At 38.8% G+C, this 27863-nt stretch overlaps 1 protein-coding gene across 1 annotated transcript; it reads left to right on the top strand.

The window, feature by feature from the left end:
* Positions 1-27696, top strand: DNAJC15 (DnaJ heat shock protein family (Hsp40) member C15). Its single transcript, XM_063334939.1, has 6 exons — positions 1-438; positions 7799-7850; positions 9764-9837; positions 17074-17150; positions 21843-21913; positions 25034-27696. Exons 1-6 carry the CDS (start codon positions 337-339, stop codon positions 25102-25104), a joined length of 447 nt encoding a protein of 148 aa, XP_063191009.1. The 5' UTR covers positions 1-336; the 3' UTR covers positions 25105-27696.
* Positions 27697-27863: the final 167 nt, after the last annotated feature.

Below are 27863 nucleotides of genomic sequence, written 5' to 3'. Positions count from 1 at the left end.
CTCATGGCGCCATGAGCCTCCCGCCCGGCCGCCCTCCCTCAGAGCTACCGAGGAGGAGGAGACTTCGGCGGCAAAGCCGGGGTCCTCCAAAGCTGTGAGCGAGGGCGGCCATGGGGCGGCAGGAGGTGAGGGCGAAGGCCGGCCATGGGGCGATAGGAAGAGGTGAGGGCCGAGCCCCGTCGCTAGCAGGTCCCGGCCCCCCACGCCGCCGGGGCCGTCCCCGCCTCCTCCCGCCTCACGGAGGACCGGCGAAGGGAGGCGCGACAGAGCCCGTCCTTCCAACTGTTTTGTCGCTCCGGCCGACCCGTAGCGCTTTCCTCTTCCCCTCCCTCCATCATGGAAGGAGCGGCGGCGTCCTCCGAGGGCCTGCGCTATGCCGAGTACGCCAGGGTCCCTGCGGGCGCCGGCAAGGGCCAAGCCGAGCTGGACCGAGGGCTGGTGAGCGGCTTTCACGCCCCCGCGGGGTAACGCGTGTTGGCAGCGGGGCGGGGGGCGGGACTGGGGGCGGGGGGCAGGCATTCTCCGTCTCCCCCCGGGGGTGGGCAGGGAGGTCGGGGCGGTGGTGCTCGGGGGGAGAAGGCTTGTGCCCCCCCCCCCGCCTCAGGGCCTGCCTGGCCCTGGCGAAGCTGCAGGGGGGTACACGGGAGCGTTTCGGGCCCTGCCTGAAGCGCTGGGCTGCCTCGGCCTTCGCAGTCATAGAGAATGGTTTGGGTTGGAAGGGACCTTAAAGACCATCTATTTCTAACCCCCTGCCATGGGCACCTCCCACTACACGAAGTTGCTCAAAGCCCCGTCCAGCCTGGCCTTGAACACTTCCAGGGATGGGGCGTCCACAACTTCTCTGGGCAACCTGTTCCAGTGCCTCACCACCCTCACAGTCAAGAATTTCTTTCTGATATCTAAATCTCCCCTCTTTCAGTTTAAAACCATTATCCCGCATCCTATCGCTCCACTCCCTGATAAAGAGTCCCTCCCCATCTTTCCTGTAGGCCCCCTTTAGGTACTGGAAGGCCACTATAAGGTCTTCTGGGAGCCTTCTCTTCTCCAGGCTGAACAACCCCAACTCCCTGAGTCGTGAGCAGGCAAAGCTTAAAATTTCATTCCTCCACCGCAAAGAGATGATACCTGTGAAATTTCCACATACTGTGCGAGTTTTATTACCGTGGGCTTGAGCATCAGTGCCTTTGTAGAGCTCTGTTTCAGAAGACTAATTCTCACCTGACAGTTCATCATGTGGGAGAGGCTGGATGGGCCTGGAGCAGGGGCAAAATGCCTCCAAGGTTTCTAATGCCTCATCATGCTCTAGTGGGAAGAGTACTGGAACTTCATCCCACTTCTTCGTTCTGCTCACGTTTCGTGGGACTAGTTCATGGGACAGTGGGTTCTCTTTGGAAGAAACTTGGGAAAAATACATGGATCACTGCTTAAAGCACTGGATGGTGAAGATTTCACGGTTTTAAATTAGTGTTTAAATATGTATTTGCTGTACTTAATTGTGTGCATGCTGCTGCCTCCACAATGTTTCTTTTTCTTTCTTAAAAAAATACAATTTCTGAAATTGTAGTTTTATAAGTTACTTATTCATTGTTATTACAGTCTAGGACTTCCCCCCCGTGAGAGTCTTTCTGTGTATTTAACAGCAAGCGGTGCAATCTTAAGAAGTTTACTCTGACATTCATTATTGTCACATCCATGTATTCTTCTCATGGAATGCCAGCAGGGGAATTCCTTGTGAATTTTGTGGAGTCTTTGAGTGTTCTTACCTATCTGGGATAAAAATTGTATCTGGTGTTAGTATGGCTTGCTTTGTTGGTGTGAGTTGTTTTGTCAGGTTCTTACTAAGGTCCAGAGACTGTGGTAGGTTTTTAGAGGACTAGATTCTGGATTGCTGCAATTTTCTATTGAAAATTATTCTTTAGCCAGGCCTTTCAGTGGAGAATGCAGTGCTTCTCAGGCATATATACATTGTAAACTGTTAGCATATAGTTGGCAGTAGAAGGTATTTCAGAGTTTCTCTAGATGGTATTACACAGAGAAATGGACAGTACCCACGCTTATTGGATTCCTGGCTGAGGAATTCAGAAGGAGGTCAGGTTGCATGTAATAAAATTCTAAAATTTTGCCAGAGAGAAATGACAAGATCAATTGTAGTGCTGTATATCTGTTCCTCTGACGTTGTATGGGGTTAATGAGGCCTTCTTGCCACAGTGGAAGGAAAGAGTAGTAGGAGAAGTGAAGTCTAACAGCAGCATCCATCTCTCAGGACTGAAATAGCTCTGTTCAATATCCTACCTTGAATCTTGGTTGTGAGATGTCTTGGATGTTAGCTGTAGTCACTTGATCTTGGTCACTTTTACTCTTGCAGTTGTTTTACACAAGCATTTGAAGTTTGGAGCAACAGAAGAACAACAGTAGAAGCTTCAACAGTCTGTTCTCAAAGTTACCTCAAGAGGCCTTGTTAATTAATACATACTCAAGAAGTTTGATTTGAATGCCTTATGGTAGCACCTTATATTAGTGAATTTGTTGCTCAGGTACCATTTCCTATGAAAAACTGTCAGAAACTTTAGGCATAGTTTTATATATAAACCAAAAAAATTGCTGTAAAATAAATGACACAAATTTACATGAGAATTGTGTGCGCATGGAGAACAGCATCTAGCTGAAATCACTTTTAATTCACTATTGGAAAATAAATTACATTTCATAGGAAGGTAAGACTGGAAGGAAAACATTAGATTATGAAATCAAATCTGTTGTAGATAGTCTGTAATATCGTCCCACTTCAAAATGTGTCTGGCTCCATATAGAGTTAATTAGTGGTTTGCTCTGAAACAGTCTTCCAATAAGCTGTAGTACCTACTCTTTTGAGGAACAGAAGCCTTATTCTGGCTTCTATACCAATTATTTATTTCAGGTCAAGAATTTTTATTTAAGGGAAAAAGTCATTTCAGAAATATTTTTGTACATTTGGTTAATACACTTGTGTAGCCTACTTCTTAGCGGCATACAGCACTTAAAAAAGCAACAAACCAAACCTTCCTAAAACAAAGTTTTTAGCGAAGCAAGCAATTTACACTTGTGTACTTATTTCAATATAAGTATATACTTCCTATTTTACTGATCCATGATTAAGCATGGACTAATAACAAAATACTATTCAACCCATCAGAACAAATGATTATTTCCTCTGTGCTTTTTATTCCATTACACTGTAGCTTTCTGAGGCAAAAGACAGTAGAGCTCTTGCTATCTGCCTGAAAGATAGTTGAGAGAAGAGCAAAATATTTTCCGTTTGACCAAGAAAGGTATTTTCACTGATTGTGTTGAAAGAACTGGTGTATACAATAGAAAACCTATGCAAGCAGGTATGTTTTAACATTAGTAAAGGTGGTTCTTGTAGCCTGTAGTCAGATGTAATAGTGGTGTGCTGAAATTTTCAAATTGTACATTTGTAATTCTTTTTATATTTATAAGTTTAACTTTTTTTCTATTTCATAGAAGGAGAAGGTGCAATGCTAGGAATTACAGGAGTCGTTATATGTTATTTTTTTTTAGTATAAGTAAGTTGGCAGAGACTGGGGATTAACAATTTGCAGAAAGAATATCTCATTCTTCCCTGTTTCTTCTGCTAAAAAATTAAGGCTACTGGAAAATTACATATTAAAGGATTAGGCCACAGATCTCTGTATGTTAAAAGTATACGATGTATACTTTTAAACATACTGCATGTTAATTAATATGTTTTACCCTCTTGTTTACCAGATACTTCGGTAAGTCAGATCTTGCAGTTGCCATTCTAATGTGTGTGTTTTCTTATACACGTTTCTGAAAAGAATTTTTTTTAAAAAATCAGGTTTTGCAGATTTAACAAAACTTTGTTTCATTGTTTTCTGTATTTAAGAGGGTTTGGTACTGAAAACTGAACTACATAATGAAATTAAAATACTGAGACCAGCAGAATAGCATAGGGTTGATGACTAACCTTTGGGAGCTGATTCATTGAATAAAGAAGGGGACAGATATGTTACTTTTTAATATTTTGTTTCTTGATTTTTCCCTCTTGGCTCTTAGTAGAATGCTTTCATTTAAAACCTACACCTTAGAAATTTCTTAATGGCATTTTTTTGGAGGAGGGGGAAAGATCAAGTCTGTCATAATTGGAAGTCAGTAAGTATTTATTTATTTTTTTTTAGTCTTTGCGAGTCTGAAATAAAATGCATTTTCAAGCAATGGGAGCCAAAAATGTTCGTGGTGGTAGTTGTATTAGCGTGCCATAAATGAACTGATCCCTTCTTCAGTGATAGTGAGTTGCTTTCATTTAATACTGACATGAAAGGAATTCATTTAATTAAATCTTTGCACTTTATACTCCACATTTCAAAGCACCGGACTAACCTTGACTTACTCTTCTAAATAATCAACTGAGTTAAGTGAGCATGGAAAAGAAAATTGAGTCAAGCTGGACTTAAAAGACTTACTGGTTAGTGCTTGAAGTTGCCACTAATTTTATGAGCAGGGCTATGTGAGTACCAGACAACCCATGCAATCTTTCTTGCATTGATTCAAATTCAGTTTTTATTGCATGTGTATAGTTAGGATATATTCACACCATAATAAACATTTAAGGTGCATGACAAGTTACCGTTTCTTGGCTAACAAGTAACAGGTGACTCTTTTTTAACCTGCCAATAATGCAAATAAGGTGAGCTAATGTGAACTAATATTTCTCAGCTTTTCTGGTAGTTGTATGTCACTTTGAAATGCGTGCAATCTCTCATGCCTCTCTGGCTTGGGCTTCCCATCGCTTGTCTTTATATTCCTGTTTATCCTGCGTACTGCTCCTATTCTAGAGCTGCTGCCGTGCTGCTTTTTTACCTGCTTTTTTCCAGGCAGCACTTTCCACTGAGATTGAAATAATGTGTCCCAGTGGACATGGCTGACTCTATCAAAGGCCCTCAGGGCACTACTGTGCAAAAAATGCTTAAGCTATTTCTGCACTGAACTGACAGAGTCCAGGTATTATTTATTAGCCTGGTCTCTGTGTTTGGCCTTACCTGGGATGAGGTGTCTGGTGCTAATGCTTTGTTGTAACCTGTATACCTTGTTGTGAACTGCTGATTTAAACCACCTTTTTGGTGGCAAAGCAAGTATAACTTAATTTTGACAAGCACAAGCTAATAAATGTTATTTTTTTGCCAGTGTGATCTATTTCACACATTGTTGAGCTCTTAATTGACTGTAACCACTTAGTAAAAAGATTCTCGCCGTCGCTCTGAATAAGTCAAGGAGCATCTCTATTGAATATAAATCCATGGTCGCAAACCACAGAACAGAATAATATGGAATTGTAGTGTTGTGATATTTTCAGAAATGTTGTGGGTGTTTCTGGTTGGTGTCTAAACAGAGGAATTAGAAGAACTTTTTAGAATGAATTGAGAGCTTGGGAAAACCAATTTGTGAGAAGAAATGCAGTTTCAGTTTAGTGAGGAGGTGAAAAGTATGCTTGTCTATTTTATGTTCTCTACCATTTAAGGTAACATACTTATGTTTTTTCATGGTCTAAAGATGAAGGGAAATCTTGTGGAACTGAAAGGAACAACAGACATAAAACCACTACATTATTTTTACGTTCAGAAATGAATGCTAATATCGAAACTGAAGACTAGACCGAGATGAAAGAGTTAGAATACTAAAATGGGATAGAGGGGCAGATTTTTAAGGCCCAGTCTTAACTCTGGAGCTCCACTTTCAGTAGGTTTAGCGAGTATCTTTTTTCCTACTAGAAACCTCTAGGCAACTGCAGTATTAATGTTATGCAAATAGTTGGAAATAGCCCCATCCCAGCAGGTGGGAAGTAAGTACTTAATTAAAATACGTACAGTTTGGAAGCTAGATACAGAGGAATACAGCTTCTCCTAGGTGAGCTCAGAGTGGGCAACCACTTTTTTGTGCTGAGCTCAGTAGTACGTATAGCAATCACAGCCGCTTGCCTTCAGAGCCAAAGCCATAGGAGCCCCTGGGCATCATGGCAATGCCTATGTCTTCTGCAGCAGCCCGTTTGCTGTGAAAGTCGTCGACCTGCGTTGTAGCCTCGACAAAGCCGGCTCTAGAAGACTTTAAAACCAGTATTTTCCAACTCCTCACCTACTCCCTCTCTGTCTCGAGGAGATTGGATGCAACCAAAGACAGAGAACTTTAGCCCCAGGGATCTTGGTAGCAAAGGCAACTTGGCTCCAAATACAGTTATTAGGGCACTCGCATTGAAATTCGGGCTTTAGGCCCTGCTGTCAGGCTTGTTGGTAGAACATGTATTAACCAGTTATTGGATAAACGCAAAGTCTGTCATATATAGAAGACTCAGTCTGGTGATAAAAGCATTTTCACTGTAGTTACGTTTTGAATTCAAGCTAAACAGGCCTGATCGGATTTCTCAATGTTGCCTGGGGGAAAGTTCAAGATATTATTGGGACTATCACATGATAAGACAAGTAGAGCTGCAGATTACTTTATTTCATTTGTTTCAAAGATTACATGTAGGCTTTTCGGAGATATGCCCCCAGTGCTTGCAATCCTCATTACCCCTCCTGAATTCTGGAAACGTGTGAGAAATCAGTCCCTTCTTCAAGGTTTACTACATATCTTTCAGCAGCTTCTTGTTCAACATGGAGATATTTCTAACTGTCCTTGAGATGCCTGACTTTCTTCAAGCATGGTGTAGGAAAATACACACACCTAATTTGGGGGGTTTGATTTAGCAAAAGGTAGGACTTAGTGTTGTCTGAATAGGATGTTCAAGTGTTTTTGTGCGTTTGGATACAAGAGCTGGTTAGACTTAAAATGAATTTTAGCCAATAACGAACACGGCCTGAAATCTGTCAGAAGTCTGTAGGTTTACAACTATCTGTATTGTCAGATAGAGTCTAACCAGGAATTGACACTAAATAATGAAAACAGGTTAGTGGGCTTTATGTCTTTATCAAAAGCATGGCCAGCAGGTCAAGAGGGGTGATTCTCCCCCTCTACTCCACTCTCATGAGACCCCACCTGGAGTACTGCATCCAGCTCTGGAGTCCCCAACATAAGAAGGACATGGACCTGTTGGAACGGGTCCAAAGTAGGGCCACAAAGATGATCAGAGGGCTGGTATGAAGACAGGCTGAGAGAGTTGGGGTTGTTCCCCAGCTGTGAGCTGTGGGATGGGGATGACTCTTTTGAAGGAGTGCCAGGAGTTAGCTGGGATCAGGGGTCTGTCTTAGTTGGGTGAGCCTAAGTATGGTGTTCAAGTTAATATTGCAATACCATTTTCAAGCAATGTCATGATGAGATTCCCGGTGAAGGACTTCGCAAAGCAATATCAATGTCTTCTCTTATTTTTTTTTTCTTTCTTTTTTTAGCTCTTCCTGTTTTGGTAATAAACTGATACTTTCTGTTATGACAAGCATAATTTCAGACTGTCTTGAACTAGCCTGCACAAATAATTTCGGGTACTCCTGAATAGTTGTCTGCCTTGTGTTTTTGTCATTAGATACCAAGAGCTGCTTTGTCAGTGTTTGTTCACTGATTTACTAATGGATAATTCCAAGTTAAACCTGATACATTGGCACGGGTTAGTAGGACTGAACTATAAAATCTAACATAGCTGGTGGAATACAGAACTTTCTTTTTTTTCCTTCATATAAATTATACATGAAATGTCCAAGTCAGACATGAGAAATACTTGCTGTTCAAACAAAAAAAGTGCATAATTTCAAATTAGAATTTGCACGTTATTCTGATTCCTGTTTTTCTGCTCTAGGCCAGAACTATGATAGCACTTGGACTTGGTGTTGCGACCGTTGCATTTGCAGGTAAGCTAAATTACCAGCTGAGTGTGCCACATGTCAGCTGCTGTTTCCAAAAGGGTTAATGGAGATGTTATGGACTTAAATAGTGGAAAGGTGCTTGAGAGTGCTATGGAGAATTGTGTCTAGTTGTAGTTCCTGTCCCTTCAAAATCCTTGATGCATTTTCCAAAATTCTTTTTGAAAAGTCACAGCTGGAGAAACTAGTTTTATGGGCGGCAGCAAAAGGTTCAGTCTGGTTTTTGTCTACAAAATGTAATGTGAAAAGTTTATTTAAGTATTATATTGCAAGGTAGAGGCTCTTTAGTGCAGAAGAGTGCAACAGAATCTTGTGATGTGAAGGGAGTGCTTGACAAATTCAACTAGAGAAAAACAGAAGGTGTTAGTGGCTACAGTGATTTATCGTATTAAACTGTTCCCATAGTATGTTGTTTGTTGCTGGAACTCTTTGCATCTAGACTGTATGTTCTTCTGAAAAATAGGTTCTAGTCTGAACACAGGGCATGGGCTTAACACGGTTTACACTCTGGGTTACTCAGACTAGATAATGGTGGTCTATTCTGGTTTTGAAATAAACAAATCGATTTCTATCATTTTCAGTGTATAAAAGCAACCATAGTCAGCTATGTGCAAATGCACACACCGAGGACAGATGCAATAGACAAACAAGTTGCACTAAACTTCAGCAGGTGTTTGATGGGTACAGCTGCGTCGTTTTTTTGATTAGGGGAAGAAAAGACAAGATCCTTGGTGTACACCTATTAAGCAGTTGGTTTATCTATGTGTTTGTATATAAGGGGAAGAGGAATGGTCTTAGAATTTCTTCTGCTGTTGAGCTGAAGAATTAATGACAGCTAGCAAAGAAGTGATAACAGAAAGCATTAAGAAGAAGACAAGGTAATATATTAGTACATCACAGCATTTCAGCAGAGATGCTAACGGTGGTTTTAACTTCTGAGTTAACATAGGCACAGGCTTAGATGACTAAAATAACCTATGAACACACTGCATATTTTAAGAATGAAAGCGAGATGCTATTTGAATGAAGCAGAGCCACATTTTATAAAACGTTTTTCCATTGTGTATAGTAGTAAGTTACATTGCTGATGAATAATTAATCAAAACAATAATTGGGGAGAGGGGAGTTACAGGGAAAATCCTCCAGTAGCATGGCACGAATCTTGATTCTGAAGTTGATAGACCTACTTTGTGCTTCTAAGAACGCAGTCTAATAGAGTTCCTTCTAGCCTTTCCTTGCTATAGACATTCACTGCCGGTGGGGAGTTGAATGGCTCTGAGTCCCAGAAGGTCCTCTTTTTGTAACAAAATAAAAAATGCAGTACTTACAAAATATGTGATTAAGCATACAACATCACAGCAAGAAACATGCAGTACATAGATTTCTTTTTTTGAAGACATAACCTTTGAACAGTATTTTATAAATAATTTATATCCAAAGCTAATGTTCCATACTGCCCTTTTTCTTAAAGTTCACAAGGCAGATATCTTCATTTATCATATTGAAATGCATTTAAATCTATTTATTTTGTGAGCAAACACAATGGATCTTTGCAGTCCATGACCGGGTTTTTAGATGAAGTATATTCAGTTCTCCTTCTTCCTCCCCCAATAGCACAAAGATGTAAACCATAGCAAGTTTACTGTGGGACTTTGGCTGGGCAGAATCCAAAAACGTCTGTTGAGGGAACATCTTGAAAAGCAGTAAAGTGCAGCAGTACCGTACAGCAAGTAAATGAGACAAAAGATTAATAAGAAAGGATTTTTTTTATTATTATTTTTTAATTTTTAACCAGAATTATTTCTGATGTAAGCTGATGAACATAACTTGGAGACTTTTTTTTTTTTTTTCCCTGGTAGTGAATGTTGGTTATAGTTTCATTTAACTTTGATCTTTTTCAGGTCGTTATGCTTTCCACCTTTGGAAACCGTTGGAGCAGGCAATTACAGAGACAGCAAAGAGGATTTCAACTTCTGTAAGTTTAGAGGTTATTTTATGCCAAATTTATGATTTTGTATTTTCAAGTATTTAGAAAGGAGACATTTTATGTTAAATATGGTAAGTGCCAGTAAGATTATTTTTGTCCCAGGATATTCTTTTCTAAGTATGTCTGGTGTATTGTCTAGTATATTTTAAATCACTGTAGATGAAGCTATGCCAAAATATGTTTGTGAGTTTGATAAACAGTTCTGATTTGCCTGGTGATGTTCCATGTTCTAGAACTTTTTGCTAGTAAGTGTATGATAAATTGTTGAAGTGCGCTGTGAGAAAATAGCTAATTCCTAGAGATTACAAAGTGGTGACATGCAGTTTCATTTCAAGAAGCTAAAAATGAAAGAATTTAGTCATTTTTCTTTCAGATACAGTGCTAAAAATCAAGAAGACAAATTGATAAACTTCTGGGAAAGGTTGCCATAGAGATAGGGGAGCTTGTTTTCTTTTTCACATGTGAGTTGTCTTTTTTTTTTCTTCTCTGGCTAATTTGAACTTTTAGCCAGGTTTTTGTTCTTTGTTTTGCCCTACATATTTAAAAATACAATAATGAGGTAAAAAGTCAAGAGATACAGTGTTGTGAGAGGAGTATACGTAGGGAATATTTGAGACCATTTACTTTTTGCTTCAGCGGCTACACTGTCCTCTGGTAAGTAAATAAATATGTTCCATTCCTGGTTGATTAAAATAATTCCCAATGAGGTAGATGTCTCCTTGTGGCAGTGCAGTTTTTCAGAGTTCATAGTCTGTGAACACTTATCCACAGTGGAAGGGATACAGTTCCCCTCTTCATGCTGATGGGTGAGGGTGTTGAGCGAGTAGTTGTTGCAGATTTTTATTTCCTGAAAAGTACATTAACTTTTTTTTTTAAAAGTGATTATTAGCGTTGTATCTATTTATGTGAGGCCAGTTGTAACACACGGAGCTTGTCTGTATACTGCATATAAAGTATACAGACAAGACGCTGGGGTCCAAATTCATTTGCTAGCTGTACTTTGTCTTCATGTGCTGTAGGTGCCAGCTTGATCAATGCAAACTTCCTGGGGAGGGAAGGGTTTGAAACATGGGCTGTCCTCTCGGGGCTTGTCCACAATTGTTAATTGCAATGTCTGTCAGCCAGAAACGGTGCTCCTGGATCAGTTTTTCCTCTCTTTCCCTCTATTGCGTTGCTGTTGTGAGACCAACACCATTATTTTTTTTTTCCAAAGTAATTTTTTGAGAGATTCTCAAGTTGCCTGCCAAAACAGCAGAGGGGACTTTAGGTACTCCGAATTAAATTGCTTTCTTATGCTGTGGGTACAGTCTGACTTGCAGGCTTGCTTCGAAGTTGCTAGCAGTAAGGATATGTGGCTTCAGAGTAGGGAGAACTTCAATTTTCACCCCTTCCTCCCCAGCAGTTTTACTCCAGCATTTCTTCGTCTTTCCATTTGTCGATACAGGCTGAAGATTCTAAATTCAGGCATGTTCACATAAGAAAGCAGGCACTGACTCTTTTTAACACATTGAAATATGACATAATACTGCATAGAGAGGTGTCAGTTCCTAGGAAACTGTACCGCTCAGTACTAGTATATTAGCTGAGCCAAGCTCATTACATGCCTATCTCATTTTTACCACAGTGACTTTCAGAGTCCTGCAGAATTCATGAACAGCCATAAAGAGCAACCCAGGAGCTTCTGCATGCTTAATGTTCCTATTCCCCGGAGCTGTATCCTCTGCTTCTGCATCCTGTCTTACAGCCCAGAATTGTATGTGGATCTCCAGTATTGTATCTCTCTTTTCTTATTCTGTTTCTGAACTCAAAAGTACAGGTTTTCAGTGTAAGACGAGATCTGCTGAAGAGAGTAAAAACTCTCTCTTTCTGGTTTCTCATTAACTGTGTGTATTGGTCAGCTTTACATTTGTGAGGGTAATGATAACATTTTCCTTCTGTGATCACATTTCAAATTTAAGACCCTTGTATAATTCTTAGCCAAGATTATTTGTTCTTTATTACTCTACAGCTATTACTTTCTTGGATTGTATTTTTTGCCAAGTTTTTTTTCTTCTCCCCTTAACAATCAATTATTTCCTTTTTATAATTTTTCTTTAAAACAATAGAGAAAACATTATGTAAAAAGATCCTGTGTAAGTGCTTACTGTCAAAACTTCTTGTTTTAGAGACTTTACTTGATTTCATTTGGCGAATTTGAAGCTGCTGAGTATAATCTGTGGATTAGCATTTTCATCAAGTTTGTTTACAAATATTGGCCCCTAAGCTATGCTGACAAAGGAAATCAAGCAGATAGTACTTTCTGGAAAAGCATCTCACGTGACATTTAGTGTCTAGGCTTAGTTTTATTTTGCTGGTTTCCAATGCTGCTTGGAGGCACCTAACTTGGCCTCTATAATTTTCAGTGGTTACTCCAGCTTTCTAGAATCAAACCCTGTCCTTTAGCACCTTTTTTCTTTTTTTTGAAAGACTGTGAAGCAGCTGCCTGTTTAAAAGCTAGCTTGTTCTCTCTGTAAGCCCCTACTCTTCCTCCCCGCATTTGCAACTTTTCTCCTCACCACCCCTGTTTGCAATAGAAATCACAATTCATGTTGGTTGCAGTCACACAAGGTAATCCAGATGCTGTTTATCCTTTCTTCCTGCCCTCTAATAAATGACTTGGGTAAGGTCAAGTTGAGCAACTATGAAACAGTTGTTTAAAATGCCTCCTTGCTGTGTCTTGAGTATTTGACACTTTCTGTTTACTTACCTAAATAAATAACATGTACTGTCAACAACTGCCTCATCTTTTAGTCAAAAACAGTAAGTAAAGGCAAGTAAGAGTGCTGTGTTTTACTCTGAATTTCTACTTTTATTTAACTGTCATTTAACTTAACTTACGACAATTAAATATATATTCTTAAATATGAAGTGTAAATGCCACTGTAATTTAGTCCTGTAGTTTTCTACTGTCTTTTTTTCAGTGGAGAAAGGCGTAGAAGGAAACATTGTAATTTCCCTTCTATGACAAGTCATAGTGCTCGTTTCCAGAGAAACGCTTTTTTAGTTTGCGCATAGTTTTGTTACTGATGTTTTGTTTCTTTGTGTAGTGACAAGTCTGTTGCCAGTAGAAGGTGCGTAGCCCTAAGTAGGCATTTGGCTTTTCTTCCTCAGCCAGACCTCAATGCTGTTAATTATGATAATATTTTCTTAATATTATGTTAATATTTCAATATATAAGATATATATTGAAATAATATATAATACATATCATGTTAATATAATGTTAGTATTTCAATAGCATTTATTACCTTTCTTTACTGAATCAATGATATTCAAGGTTGAAAGACAGATAGAAGATAATGAAGATAGAAACAGCAATTCTAGGCGAAATGAAGTGTCAAAATACACAAATCCCACAATCTAGAAAATTCTGTGTTCCAGAAGAAAAGGGTCTTTTCTGTAACACTTCATTAGAGACTTTTGCACTGTGTTTCCCTTGCTGGATTTGATTCTGCACAGACTCAGAGAGCTCTGAATTGAGAGGTAAGGGTAGCGACCATCTCTCTTGTCTTTCATTGAAAATAAAACTTCCAGAGAATAATGTGATTTGCAGTCCATTTTATAATTTTTCTTCTAACTAAAGTTAAGGAAGTTAAAGTTGATCTTAGCAAATTATAGGTTATATTATAACGCAGCTTCTAAGTAGTTTGTTATTGGAGTATTTTTTTTTCTTCCAGTATTGTATGTATGTAATTTTTTTTCTTCCAGTGTTCGTTACCTTTTCAGTGGAGAACTGTATTTGTGGTGAAACAACACATAGCCTTTACTACTTCATAGAACGTGATATATGGTCTCAGTTACAGCATCCTGAATATCTCTTACCTGGCATGGAAACGGTGATTATGCTTTCCCTGTGCTATGCCAGGAAAAGTATCTTGAAGATATCACGGTCCGAATTGATTGGATTTTCTTAGCTGACCGCATTTGTGAAAATTTGTGAGAGTGAATAGACATTTACAGATCAAGTCCAGCCTTCTTCTGTTCTCTCCCCGCCCCAAACCTATTAACAGTATTTGTTCAGGAAGCAGAATTTGCTTACATAAATTGCTAAATAGTAACAACATGCAAGGAAATAAAGTAAATTAAATGATAGCCCTTCCCTTCACCCCAAATAGTACGGAGAAATGGAGATCTCATTTGGGTGTTTTTTCTAATACGAATTTGTTTGCAATAGCCACAGCTAATAAATAATCAAGTGTCTAGAACTGCCCGCTCATCGAGGAGTTCTCATAACAGAAAAATATCTTGAGTATTGTTCCATTTCATTGCTGCCATTACTTAGAATTTAAAACTAGGGGAAAAAAAATTGCTTTAATTTGAATAGCATGCAAAAGTTCTTTCATTAGGGAACTAGGAATTTGCCAAGATCTTTCCTAAAATGGGGACTCAGTGTTTCTTCACCTTACTCTAAGCAATAGGGAAGATGGATTTTGTGTCTAATTTCCTTTTGCTTTAAATTCTGTTTAGGATCAAGGTTTTAATTTAAGAATTGATTATTCTTGCTACGTGCTTCATTTCTGAGAAACAAATGTTTTTTCTTGATGATCAATTCAACAAACTGTTTTTGTTTCTGTGCCAAAGGAGACAGACAACAGAATTTCTTTTTTCGTTCCTCTTGGAAGTGAACCGAATTAAGGCTTCCCGAGGTTAGAACAGTGTCAAGGAAGTAGGCTTTAAAAACATGAAAAAGTACTTCTAAATTTAAGTCTGTAGCCATCCCTCCCTCTTTTATTTCAAATAGTATTTTAAATGAAGTCTACCAAGAACAGAGACAAGCTGTGTTACAGGGAATTCAAATATTGTGCTTCTCTACATGAATAGCGAACCAGTGTCCTCCTGTATTACAGTTGTATGCCAGAGTTGAAGGGCAGAGAAGAATTAACCTTTTTAGGACTCCATCTGCATCTAAGCTGCTCTGGGAGAAGTTCTGGAAAATCTTTCAGAGGACATTAAAGTCTGCTTTTCTCTCCTGGATGTAGTAATTGTTCGGCATCGTTGCAAATTTCTGTGCAGTTCTGCCTCCTCAAGGGTGTTATCTAGTAGCCATTAAATCATTAGCATAATTTCCTCTCGGAGGACTGGAGGAGCCCTGTGTGTTCCCTTAGTGTTACATACTCTAACCTCTGATGTTGACACGCACCATTACAGACCTGCTTTGTTACCCTGTAGCTACAGCAGCGGTTCCTCAACAGATTTGTGTTGTAAGCATGACATGTCCACAGTTGCTTCAGCTTTTATACATAAAATAACCACGACTGTAACACTACCAGGTACGGTTTGGGGTGGGAAGAGGAAAGATAAAATTCGTTTTGGATTGTAGCAGCAGACCAAAAAGTCTTCTCTGTGGTTGTGTGTGACTTCATGGTAGCAATTGGGTGTCAGGAGGATGGGGGCGGTCTTTTTTCAGTGCTGCCCAGTGACAGGACAAAAGGTGACAGGCACAAACTTGAACATAGCAAGTTCCATCTAAACATGAGGAGGAACTTCTTGACTTTGAGGGTGGCAGAGCACTGGAACAGGCTGCCCAGACAGGTGGTGGAGTCTCCATCTCTGGAGACATTCAAAACCCGCCTGGACGCGTTCCTGTGCAACCTGGTCTAGGTGACCCTGCTCTGGCAGCGGGGGTTGGACTAGATGATCTCCAGAGGTCCCTTCCAACCCCTACCATCTTGTGATTCTGTGAACCACGCTTTTGGGTGAATGTCAGTCCTAAGCTTAATAAAAGGCTTTGCATAGATATCATAGGTAGAGCCCTTTAAGTGCTTTACTGCTTTTGCAATTATGTAAGAGGGTGTTTGTGTAAACATAAGGCAAAATTCTCACTGAATATGAATGGATATATTTAGTGAGAAAAGTGTTTTATTAAGGGCCAGCCACATTTTTACTTGGGGGTAAAAGGAACACTTAAAAATAATCTCAGCTCTCAGGTCAGGCTTCCTTTTGATAACAACAAAAGAAGCTTTTTTTTTCCCCAGTTGATAGGTTTTGCATTGAGGGAAGAAAACTTTGCTCTTGTTGAGTGATTTCTGTATGCCGGTTCCCAAAGGCAGCTTGTCTTGGAGCTACATCTGCTGCGTCTGGGACTTGTGCAGCTTAGACAATTATTTGTGTAGCAATGGGCTAGTCCTTAATTCTTCTTACAGACATATTTACATTGAGGAGATCACTACTAGCCATCAGTGGTGGTTCAGTAACTTTTCTTTTTTTAAAAAATTTAAAATATATTTATGGTTAACAAATACACTTTTAACCCATTCCCTATGACAATTAATTATTGTAATGATTTACTCTCATCTCCATCTCCTTTATTATGTTATTTTCCCACTTGTGCTTTTTCTCCCCTTCTTAGAACAGTGGCCAGAGTCTCACATGCCAATGAGTTGAAAAAAATGAGCCTCAGATCCTATATTTAATCATCATCAGTAATCCACATCTAGGGAAGGATGTAAAGGGAGAAGTTGGTTAGGATATCCCCATATACTCTGCTACATTCCAGTGTTTTCCAGCTCAGTGATTTCCTGAAAGAGAGGTTGTGGCTTTATGCTAAGCCTTTTTTTTGTTTGTTTCTTTTCGCTTATTTTTCAGGGTTCAAAGAACTCTTCATATATTTTTTTTGAAGTAACATTCCTTCATGTGAAAAAACATATAGTTTCTTCATCAGTATATTACATTTATCTGTTCCTGGCCTTTTATTGTTGTTTTTACCCACTCTGTTTGTATAAATATCTGGACTTCAGAGTGATTGTCCCTAATTCCTTGGATGCCGAAGTATTTTGACTTTTGCCATTTTCCATTGTGGTGTTACCAAAGCTGTTCTAAACAAGTTTCCCCCTTTCCTTCCGCTGCTCTCCCCAGTACAGATGCTGTACCACTCTGTGCTAGTATGTACTTTAATTCTGGACTCTTTTGCCTGAAGGCAGGATTTTAATGGTTGCAGCTATTAATATCTCTTATTAGCAGTAGAAGATTGTAAAAACGCAGATAGTTATTTTTAAGTCGGTTTTTGTTATGTGTTAACACTCAGGGGAAGTCCTTTCATAGTATCTGGTTTGTAGTCATTCCATGTCTTCAAAATAAATTATAGATGATTGTAATGCTCTGAATGAGGTCATATAAATACGATTTAGGTCCTGGCACCTTGTGCATGAAACTAATTATTGCTTGTTATCCCTTTCTTCTTTCTAGAGTCTTTCGTTGTACTATAAAGGGGGATTTGAACAGAAAATGAGTAGGCGAGAAGCTAGTCTTATTTTAGGTGTAAGGTAGGTGTGTTGCATTAGGATGTTTTTGTTTGGTAAGTATTGGCTGAAAAAAATGCACGTTGCGAGATGTGGAATACTGTTGCCAAACTTGTAACAGTTTTTTAAAAGACTTCTAGTGGCTTATAAACCATTCTAATATTCTGCTTAAGCTAAAAAGCAAACAGTAAAATGCTAATAAAACATGCAACTTGTGTTTGGCTTGAAGGCATGGTAACATATTGCAGTGGAGAATTGGTGCTCTAGAAATAATCAGAATAGCACGTACTGTGCTAATTAGTGCGATCACATGGCCTGGTCTTCCAAAAAACCCCTTGGTAGAAGTACTAGTGTAGATTATATTAATAAATGAGGAAAACAAATCAATTTTGCTCATTTTTTCCATAAGTCAGTAATATTATTTTTTTCTTTCTCCACTCTGATTTGTTTGGATTTAAAATTTGCGGCATATTCCAAACAAAAACACTTGGAGAGGCTTGTCATTTAGAATAGGTATATTCTATTAGAATAATTTCCAGGCTGAATATTCAATGGCTTTTTTCAAAAACATTTGGATGGCCAATGGTAGCACACACCTTTAGTGTTTTCTGTAAAGCAGGCAGTGAGTTTGAGGGCTTTCCAGGTGAGAGCAACAGATCTGAGGCTAAGTACTGTATTTCTTATTTATGATTTAGATCAGTTCTGAATGTTAAAGTTACCAAAAAAAAAAAAAAAAAAAGGAGGGTGGTTTTAATCAACCCCAGAAGAAATTATTTCACATGGTGAAAACTGGGACTTAAAACCCTGTTTGGTGTGCTATTTGTGTTTACTTCTAACATAATGGAAATTATGCAAATTTAGCATTCACTTTTCAAGAAATGGTAAAATAAAACATTACATTTATTTGAAATATTTCGTGCTTGCACACTGAAGGAGAGATTTATAGGAATGGCTTTCAGAAATATTTCCTTTGGCCTTTAAGTTTGATAATGTATTAACATTTTCACTTTATAAGGGCAAATTCAGTGACATTCCAGAGTAGCACACTGCAGCTTATTAAAGCACGTTTACAGTGGCAGTGCTTAGCCTGAACACTGCTCATGTACATGTCTGAAGTTTCATCACATCTGAAATCAGTCCCTTTTACATTTTAATTTTAACAGCTTGAATCTGCACTGGGAACAGTGACACTGCTTGTTGTGTTTGGAGTGAGTCTTGCAAATATCAAGACTTAATCAGATTTGAGGAAAGTTTGAGCCTTTAATTGTGTAGAAGCATGGCTAACATCTTTATAGGAAATTTTCACATTGTTTAAACACACTTTTCTAGAGCAGTTTTAACTCTCTGCTTACCGTATTTATATGTATACACACACACACACACACACATATATATCTGTGCCACCAAAAAAAACCCAAACCCAAAACAAGTGAGTTTTACAGTGTTACGTAAAATACCAGTGTATGCCCAAACGCACAAACTGGATCTGTCTAGGCCCTGATCTTATTTTTGTGACACTTGTCCTCTGTGTCATCACTTCCAAGTTATATTAAATTCTGAGGCAAAGACTTTCTTCATTATTTCAAGCGCTGGGTATGCATGGGCAGTATAAATAATAAATGCAAGCCATGATAAAGGTGAGCATTTAACAGTAGCTTTTATATTTCAAATATATTGGCCCATTACACATTCCAGATGTTATTCTTTAATAACCATCTTGTGAGATTGCAAGAGTTTTGGTAGAAACATGCATGTGCATTATTTGTATTTAAATTATGTAAAAGGTATCCAAAGCTACAAAGTACTGTATTGAAAATGCTGAATACTTCTGAGTTTTATTGTTCTTGCATTAGTTGTTATGAAACAGCACTGATTACTGAAATACTGTATAAACATAGCAATATTAACAACTGTGTACTCTGTAGAAGGAACTGCTGATGGGAGAGATGGAGGAATGTCTGAGATAACATGGGAAGTGAAAATATTAGGAGTGTTTTCCAAACATTAGACAAAATAGATGCTAGCAAGATAAAGCTGTCCTATGTATAGTGGTTTACAACTATCATATCCCTAACGCTGAACTTCTGAACTTAGAAAATGTCTGAAAATCGTAAGTTAAAATTCTAGATAAAAATGAATAAAATTTTCTGTATTGTACCGTTTTCTTCATGAAACTTTTTTCTTTCCATAGGAAATGTTTTTTCATTTGTTAATGTATGATATATATCTATTCATTAGTTAAAAATAATTAAATAATTGTTCTTAAAACAAAAAGGACTTAACAAAAAATTAGGCTATTACATTAAAAAAAACCATGTAGTACATTGTGTAAGTGTACGGACACGAATTTAAGGTTTAATCATTGTGGCTTTGATTTTGATTTTTTTTGTTTGTTTGTTTGTTTTTTTAAATTTTATTTTATTTTTAAATACTGCTTACTGCACAGCTATATGGTTGTAAGACCACTGAAGTTGGGAGGGATGGCAAGAGGTCTCTAGTCCTACCTGCTGCTCAAAGCAGGACCACCTACGGGGTCAGAGCAGGTTACTCAGGACTTTATCCAGGGGGTCTTGAAAGACTCCCAAGGATGGAGAATGCACATCCTCTCTGGGCAGCCTGTGTCACTGCTGGACTGTCTTTGGGGTGAAGAAGGCTTATCTCCAGCCTGCACCTCCCTTTTCAATTTGTGCCCTCTTTCTCTCAGTCTCCCGCCATGCATGACTGCGAGAGCCTAGACCCATGTTCTTTATCACCCCACTGTAGATGCCAGGGGGCTGTTGCAAGGTCCCCTGGCAGCCCTCTCTTCTCCAGGTTGAACAAGCCCTGCTCCCTTGGCCTCTCCTCAAAGGGAGGCCCCTGCTGCAGCCCCAGACCATCCCGGTGGCCTTTGTTGGACCTGCTGTGGTTGGCCAATGTCTTTCTGTACAGAGGTCTCAAAAATGGATGCAGCATCTCGATGTGGTTGGCTGACTAGGGAAGAATAGCTGCTTCTGTTGACCTAGTGACCATGCATGCAGCCCGTGAGGCTGTTGTCCTTCTGTGCTGCCAGGGCACGCTGCTGGCTCTTGTTCTTGCTGTGTCCCAGGTGCCTTTCAGCAGAGCCGCTCCCCAGCCCCGCAGTCCTAAGCTGGTGGCACTGCCAGGGGCTCTTCCTCCCCAGGTGCTGGGCTCTGCCTCTCTCCTTGTTGAATTTCATGAAGGGTCCCCGTCAGCCCGTTCCTGCAGCCGCTCCAGGTCCCCGTAAATGTCAGCCCTGACCTCCAGCGTATTGACTGTTCCCACCACAGCGACAGACTTGAGTCAGAGGAAAGTCAGGGGTGTGAGAAGGCAGCGTGATGTTGTAACTCATGAGGCTGTACCAATTCAGCGAAAATGTGATTTTGACATTAAGGGTTTTTTTGGTAGTGATTAAGAGTCTTCAGAGACCAGCCTGACTGTGGGATAAGCAATGTCTCATAAACTAAGCAAATTTGATGTAAACCACCATTTTTACAGTTGCTTCTCAGAGCATAACTGTATGATTTTCTGTAACACGCAACTGCAACTTTTCCACAGTTACGCTTTGGCTGTCTGAGTTTCTAAACATGGTATATCAGCTTTCCTTTCTTATTATTAAACAACAGCTTTACAAATCAAAATATAGATGATTGCCATTTTTAGCTGTTTGATAACAAATTGCCTCATTTTTGTATTTATACAGTTCAAGGCCTTTCACCCTCTGTTTAATTCTTACTTTCTGTGTTACTTTCTGTTCCATTGAAGCATTCTTTTCTTATGCAGCTCTGTGAACTATTTTTGCAACATACCCTAATTTCCCTGTGACAGAATAATAATTAGAGGTTGTTTACCTCAGGAATGTAGTTAGGCTGATACCTTGCATTCAAACTGTATCTACAAAAAGATTAATTAATTGAATCATCACTGATTAAGAAGTCACCTGAAGTGGAAAACACTGCTTCATTTCTGCCTGCTAACAAATTATGAAAAACTAAACCATTCAAACTGTCCTTTTGCATATGATAGTCTTACTGGGTTGGCATACTGCATCCGTAAGTGGTTATTTATCTGGTAAGGTACATATTTAATTTAGGCCAAGTGCGTATTTTATGTATCTGTCATTGAAAGAAACAACATTATGTAGCACTTGTAAATCAGCGTGTCCCTGAATGTAACGCATTGTACAGCTTTGCAAAAATAACAAATACGGGGGGGGGGGTTTCATGCCCCAGCAGTAAGAAGAATTACTTATAGCAGCTACAAAAAATATTTACCGTAGTACAAATGTGATAATAGTAAATATGTTTTGTTTTCTCACTGGTCTTATAAATACTTATTCTCTAGGAGGAAAAAATTGTGTTTTCTGCATTTAATGACAAGAATAACCAGCTAGATACACCCTAGAGCTGCTGGGTGGTTTTGACCTTTTTTTTTTTTTTCCAGAATTGTTTATTTTAAATGAATGGATATACTGCCCTTAAAAAAAAAAACCTGAAAGATATTTATATGTCTCAAATACATGGGCTTTTAAAAAATGCCCTTCTCAGTGCGTCTTACATGCCTTTGTTATTGTTACTTCCTCAGAGATGCAGTTTTATGTTTTGTCCACAAGATGGTGAAAATCTCAAGTTTTAATTATTTTTGAAGCCAGTATAAACTGTTAATTTATAGCCTGAGCGCAGTGGCATTTATGGTAAGCACTTCAATTTATTTTTGCAGTCCATCTGCTGGCAAGGCCAAAATCAGAACAGCCCATAGAAGAATCATGATTTTGAATCATCCTGATAAAGGTAAATAACGCTTACTTTTCTTAACCAAAGCTGGAAAGGAAGAGGCTTAAGTGAAATCCTTTAAGTTTACTGATTGTATAAATAACCACACTGAGTGCAAATGTATGTTGTTTATTTATAGACCTGGGCTTCTGTGTGTCTTCTCTCAGATAAACTAGACTTTATGAACCACTGTTCTACCCATCTTTCTTTAATGTTGTTTTCTAGACTTCTGCTGCTTCAGTTAAAACTGTGAGCTCAGGGACCAGCGTTCCACACTTTAAAAAATCAGAAAAAATGAACTGTAACATTTTTACATTAAACCGACATTCCTGTTTTGAACAGAGACGGACCAGTCACATGTATGAAAGTAACTTTCTGTGGGGAAATGTTCTGCAGTCACTGAGCACCTTATTGATGAATTTCGGAATTCACTTGGAAAAAAATGTAAAGCTGGGCATTGTTGCTTTACTGGCCAGGATTTTAATGTAAATTTATCTTACAGAAAGGCTATTATTATAACTTTAACTACACTACAGCTGGTTGAGAAAGAAAGCCCATATGTTCATTGCTGTTTCTACTTTAAAATAACAGATGGTGAAGAGTTGCACTGTATTTCAGAAGTCAAAAGGGGAAATCAGAGGGTTTTTATATCTTTTTGACAGAATTACAGGGCTCCCTGCCAGCACCCCAATTTAAGAAAACGAAAAAATAACTGTGACCACTGGCCATGGGAAGTGTTTAGTCGATGCTTTTCTCTGCTGCCTTCACCCCTCAGTTTAATTCTGAAGTTGTCCTGCTTATTCGATTTCACACTTCCATTTTTTACAGTTTTTGTAATGTTTTTAGCTGTACAGACATAGAAAAGAAATTCTCTTCTGCATTTCTAATACATTATGATGGTCAGAGGCTTTTTAATCACTAGAGTACCTATTAGGTCAAAATTTTTTGATAACGAACAACTGAGTTTATTGTAGCAGTACTTAGAGATGTGAGCCAGAACCATGAATCTCCGTGTGGATGTTGAGTAGACCTAAAGAGGCAGTTCCCGTTGTAAAGATCGTACATTTTAACGACCCGCTCTTACAGCTGTAATGCACCTGCAGCTGGGCGCAGTGTAGGTTTGAATGGATGTAGTGAGCCCTCCTGTGTGCTATTAAGATGGAGCATTTTCTCAGTAGGAACACCAGTTGGAAGGGATTTGTGCCTCTGTGCTGCCCCTGCAGCTCTTCTGGCATGGCCGTAGAAAAAAAAAAATCTTGTGTAATGTCTTAAGCTGCAGAGCTAAGGCCTGGAGTAATTTTGAACACATGGCATCACAGAGAGACTTGTTTGCTTGTGTATATATGTATCTTGATTTCATCTGGCTGTGGGTAGCACAGATGTGGTTTTAAAAATAATACTCAACATTAGAATGTTAATTTAAAATAATATTTTACCAGCTGGGCTTGATAGAAGAAAGGCGATAATTACAGATTTAAAAGTTACCTACGTTATCTGAGGTGCAAAATGTTGAGGAGAGAATTAGTAGAAATAAATAAATAAGAAATACATAGAAGTTTGCATAACAAGATCCCCAGTAAGCACTACTAAAATGGTTGCTTATTAACCTTTACAGTTCACTTTTAAAGTGTTTTTGTATTGATACGTTGTATGTTACTTTATCAGTTACTAATTTTATGAAAGAATGTTTGCTCACGGAAAAAGAGGAAGAGAGAAGCCTTTTGGACTTGCCCTAATTATAAACAAACACTTAGGCAATCATGAGATTGAATTTTCTCTCATTGGAGGGCTACAAAATTAATATGGCACTTAAAAATGTAAATGTAGTGAAAACACTTCCAGCAGATTTTAATTTACTTTAAGATCTTGCACTCTAGACAGGTAGAAAATCAATGCATATTTAAAAATTACTTGGGATGCATTGTTTATTGCAGTTTTTAGTCTTTACTGTTTGTTTGATCCTCTTGCCTACTCTTTGAAAGAAGCAGTACTCAATGTAGTAAATCCTGTTCCTGGCTAAAAAGCTAATTGGTCTAAAAAAAGGAAAAAAAAAAATAAATCATTTTTCCAGTAGCCAGTTCTCTACCCTTACCCTCCCCTGCCTCTCTTTCCTCTGATGTGTCTTACCTGTTAAGGCTACGTTCAAACAAAACCAAAACATGAACAAGAGAACTCCATTACTTTTCCCAGTTATTTTATTACGCCATGAAATTACTTCATAATGATTTGGATTCCTGCAGGAAGGTCCTAAAGAAGTCTTTAAGCAAGCTTTGCAACATGTGTCTGTGTGTTCTATGTGTTCTTCTATGTAATTCTTCTGTCATTATCTTTTCTGATAAACTGAATAGAGTCAAATGAATGAAATGATGAATGAAAAATTATGATTGAACAGATGCCTTGGAAAAGACTACTCAGTGTACAGTACTGCTGGCGTCGTATTTTCATGTAAAAAATATAGGTGTGTTACAGTAAGTGGCAAGTTACTGATACAGACCTTATAATGTTGGTTTTGGTGACTGTAGGCAGATGGTTGGCACTCAAGGGGAGAGTAAAAAAAAACAAACACAAAAAGACCGCTGAACTGTAATCAGATTGTTAGATGGAGCGTAAAGCAATGACAGTGTTCAGGACTAGAAGTTAGAAGGCGTACCATGTTTAAATAGCTTTAATGTGACAGTTTCTGGCTGGTAATTCCAGGCATCTAGCACAGGAGAGGCTTGGGGGGTGTGTGTGCATGTGCACGCACGTAATGATTCTTTGTCAAAAGTATTTATAAAATTTTGCCTCTTAGTTTTTGGGGTGGGTGGAAATAATAGCTATTAGCTTTGGATGAATTTTCAAGACAACTGACCTTGCATACGCTTGCAGCAATATTGTACTGCAAGTCTAAATCGCACTGATGCAAAGCGATTTCAGTCTCTTCACTCTGAGACAAATTGTTCAACGTTATTCTTCAGTGACTTCGGTTTTGGTTACATTTCTTCATATCAATGTAATTTTTTAAGCAGTTGTAGGAAAAGGATCTATTTAGGAAGGAGGAGCTAATAAAAGTGAGTAATCAGGGGATCCTGCGGGTGAAGTATTTTGGTACTTAATACTGATGTGTAAATTGTATTCCTTTCCCCTTCTTCTTCTCAGGTGGATCACCTTACTTAGCAACAAAAATAAATGAAGCAAAGGACCTGTTGGAATCCACTGCCAAAAACTGAAAGGCAAAGCCTTGGGTCATAAGAGATTCAGCAGATACATCGTGCAGCAGCTTTCATATCTACTTGCTCTGCACAGTTTCTTAACACCACATTGATTGTTTCTATTTATTGTCATAATTAAGAGTTTAAGATTATTTGAAAGCAAACTGAAATCTTTTACAGTTATGTAAAGTTATATACAGTTACGCTCCTGTGAGGAGCAGGGCGTTGGACTGGATGATCCTTATGCGTCCCTTCCAACTCAAGATATTCTATGATTCTGTGTATTAATTTTAGTGTGTTTTTACTGAACTATGATCCATTACAAGCTTTGAAAATATTCTCCTACTGTCTGTGTTTTTTCTTCAGAAGTCGTTGCTCTTTCAGTGAACTTTTGGAGCTTTTTAAAATGTAAAAAATAGTCTTAAATATAGGCTTTCTTCTTCATTGATGAAGACTTGACCGTTGCCAGAAAACCTGGGACAATGTATTGAGTCACAGGGAGTATGGCAGACCCCGTACGGCAAGTTTTCAACATAACCTTACACTTGAACCTGTTCGTTTGTGAAATAGTAGTGCTTATTCACGAGCGCGGTTTGAGATGGAACAAAATGACTAACAGCACTACAGACTGCAGTTTCCATTAGCTGTATCCATGGGCCTTGGAGATACGAAGGAAGAGCCTTGGCTTCGGTTCGTTCTTTTGCATATTAAAAGATCTCTGAAATTGTCAAATAATTCTTTGGATGTGCTTTTACTTCAAGCCACAGAGTGCGCTTACTCTAGCAGCTGGGGTGGTGCAGGGGTTTTCATGGCAGTGGAACTGAAGAAGGTAGGTCCACGTGGCATGAAGTTCAGGTGGATTTTATAGGCTTATGGCTCTGGGTGGACTTACTGGGTTAGTTCTCCAGTAATTCCCACATCTCTGCATTATGCTCCGTTTCCCAAAGTATCATACGCACCTCCTTATGTAGCACCTTAGCAACGTAGTGCTGGCTTTGGGGAATACTGAAGCTGTGGACCTCTGACCTTAAAGGGAACACATTTTAATTAGCAGCTGAGAGATGCTATTTGGGGCACTTGGCTGCTGCAAATTCCTACCAGTAAGTTGGCTGCAGGTGAATTAACTCTCCTAAGAGGAGGATGATGAGATGAGACAGTCTAGTGGATTCATTGCAAGACTGAAAAACTTTCTAGTATCCATTCAAACTCGTATCATTTGAGGTACAACAAACAGCAATCCCATTTCCTAGGTTATTTAGCCAGAGGAAAGTGGCTAAGAGCAGTTAAATAATTAAAGCATCCAACCTCATATTATCCATCATAACATGCATCCAGTGGTGTGTGTCCAGATTGCATGGATTTTTCCTTGAAAGGAAGAAAGAATGTGATTTATTTTTTTTTATCGGGTTCCTCCCACTTTGTCACAATTCCCTTACTTTCATTAAAGATAGATGAAAAAAAAGTAGACCCTGAAAGAAAATACTAACTTTAGGTAATTTAGAGACTCCTTGGCAGTTGGAGTGGCAGGAAATACGACACCACTTGACTGGATAAAGCAAAAAGGCTGCAGGGAAAAACCTGCTTGGGAACAGGCATACGCTGTACGAGTACTACACTCGTGACATTTAACTAATGCTCTAATAGAAGAAAATTTAAATTAAAGATAATGGACTTTATTGCTATGCAGTAGCCTTAATTGTTTTTTGTTGAAGGAGTAGCCACCAATTAATGCAACTTTAAGATTAGTTATTCCTTGCACTGATATATCAGTATATATCAGACCTTATAGTGCCCTTCCAGTACCTGAAGGGGGCCTACAGGAAAGCTGGGGAGGGGCTGTTTGCAAGGGCATGTAGCCATAGGACGAGGGGCAATGGTTTTAAACTGGAGCAGGGCAGGTTTAGATTAGACATTAGGGAGAAGTTCTGTACAATGAGGGTGGTGAGACACTGGCACAAGTTGCCCAGAGAGGTGGTGGAGGCCCCATCCCTGGAGACATTCAAGGCCAGGCTTGATGAGGCTCTGAGCAACCTGATCTAGTTGAAGATGTCCCTGCTTACTGCAGGGGGGTTGGGCTAGATGACCTTTAAAGGTCCCTTCCAACCCAACACATTCTATGATTCTGCGTATTAGCAAAAAAAAAAAGTAAATCCTTAAGGTTTTCATTTTGGGAGCAGAGAAGTGAGATGGTGGGGTTGTTCTTCATTTTCTGAAGTGGAGTCTGGTAAGTCATCTGAGTCATTGTTCAAAAGCAAAATTGGTGTGTATGGTAGGTAGCAAAACCGTTCTCTGTAATGATTTTGAACTGATTAGCTGTTGTTTTCATATGATTGCCTTCTTTTTTTTACCCCTGAGTAAAATGAGGTATAAAGAGCTATTCTAAAGTATCAGTTGAAAGAAATGCATTGAAGAAGGTTACTTGTTCTGGTCTTAAAAGTTAACTTCCCATGTTTTTGTAGGAAGTGCAGGTTTTATTTTGGTGAGAGCGTGTTGTTGATAGTTTTCTTCCTGATCTAATTATTTATATCTGATTATTTTGGATGAAACGCTTTTTTCTGTCTTTCAGTTATGACAGAGATTGTGCTTCTTAATAAAAAGAAGTAAAACCAAGTTCTAGTTCTGGTTCCTCCTTCTTTTTGAAGCAGACTGCTGACCAATTAACAAATTTGACAAATTAACAAATTAAAAAATTAAAGAAATTAACTTTGGCCAGCGTATCTCTGGAAAATGCTGTAAAATGAATGAAGCTAATGAATAGCGGTTGTGGAAGCAGCATC

Source organism: Chroicocephalus ridibundus, chromosome 1 (genome assembly GCF_963924245.1).
Source record: "Chroicocephalus ridibundus chromosome 1, bChrRid1.1, whole genome shotgun sequence".
Classification (NCBI taxonomy): Eukaryota; Metazoa; Chordata; class Aves; order Charadriiformes; family Laridae; genus Chroicocephalus; species Chroicocephalus ridibundus.
The sequence above is the reverse complement of the archived record's forward strand: the minus strand, read 5'-3'. Positions and strand labels throughout refer to the sequence as shown.

Coding starts and splice junctions, on each gene's coding strand:
- DNAJC15 (XM_063334939.1), top strand. CDS start 337: ATGGAAGGAGCGGCGGCGTCCTCCGAGGGCCTGCGCTATGCCGAGTAC. Junction 9,838..17,073: donor CAAAGAGGATTTCAACTTCT/GTAAGTTTAGAG, acceptor TCTTCTTTCTAG/AGTCTTTCGTTGTACTATAA. Junction 17,151..21,842: donor AGTCTTATTTTAGGTGTAAG/GTAGGTGTGTTG, acceptor TTATTTTTGCAG/TCCATCTGCTGGCAAGGCCA.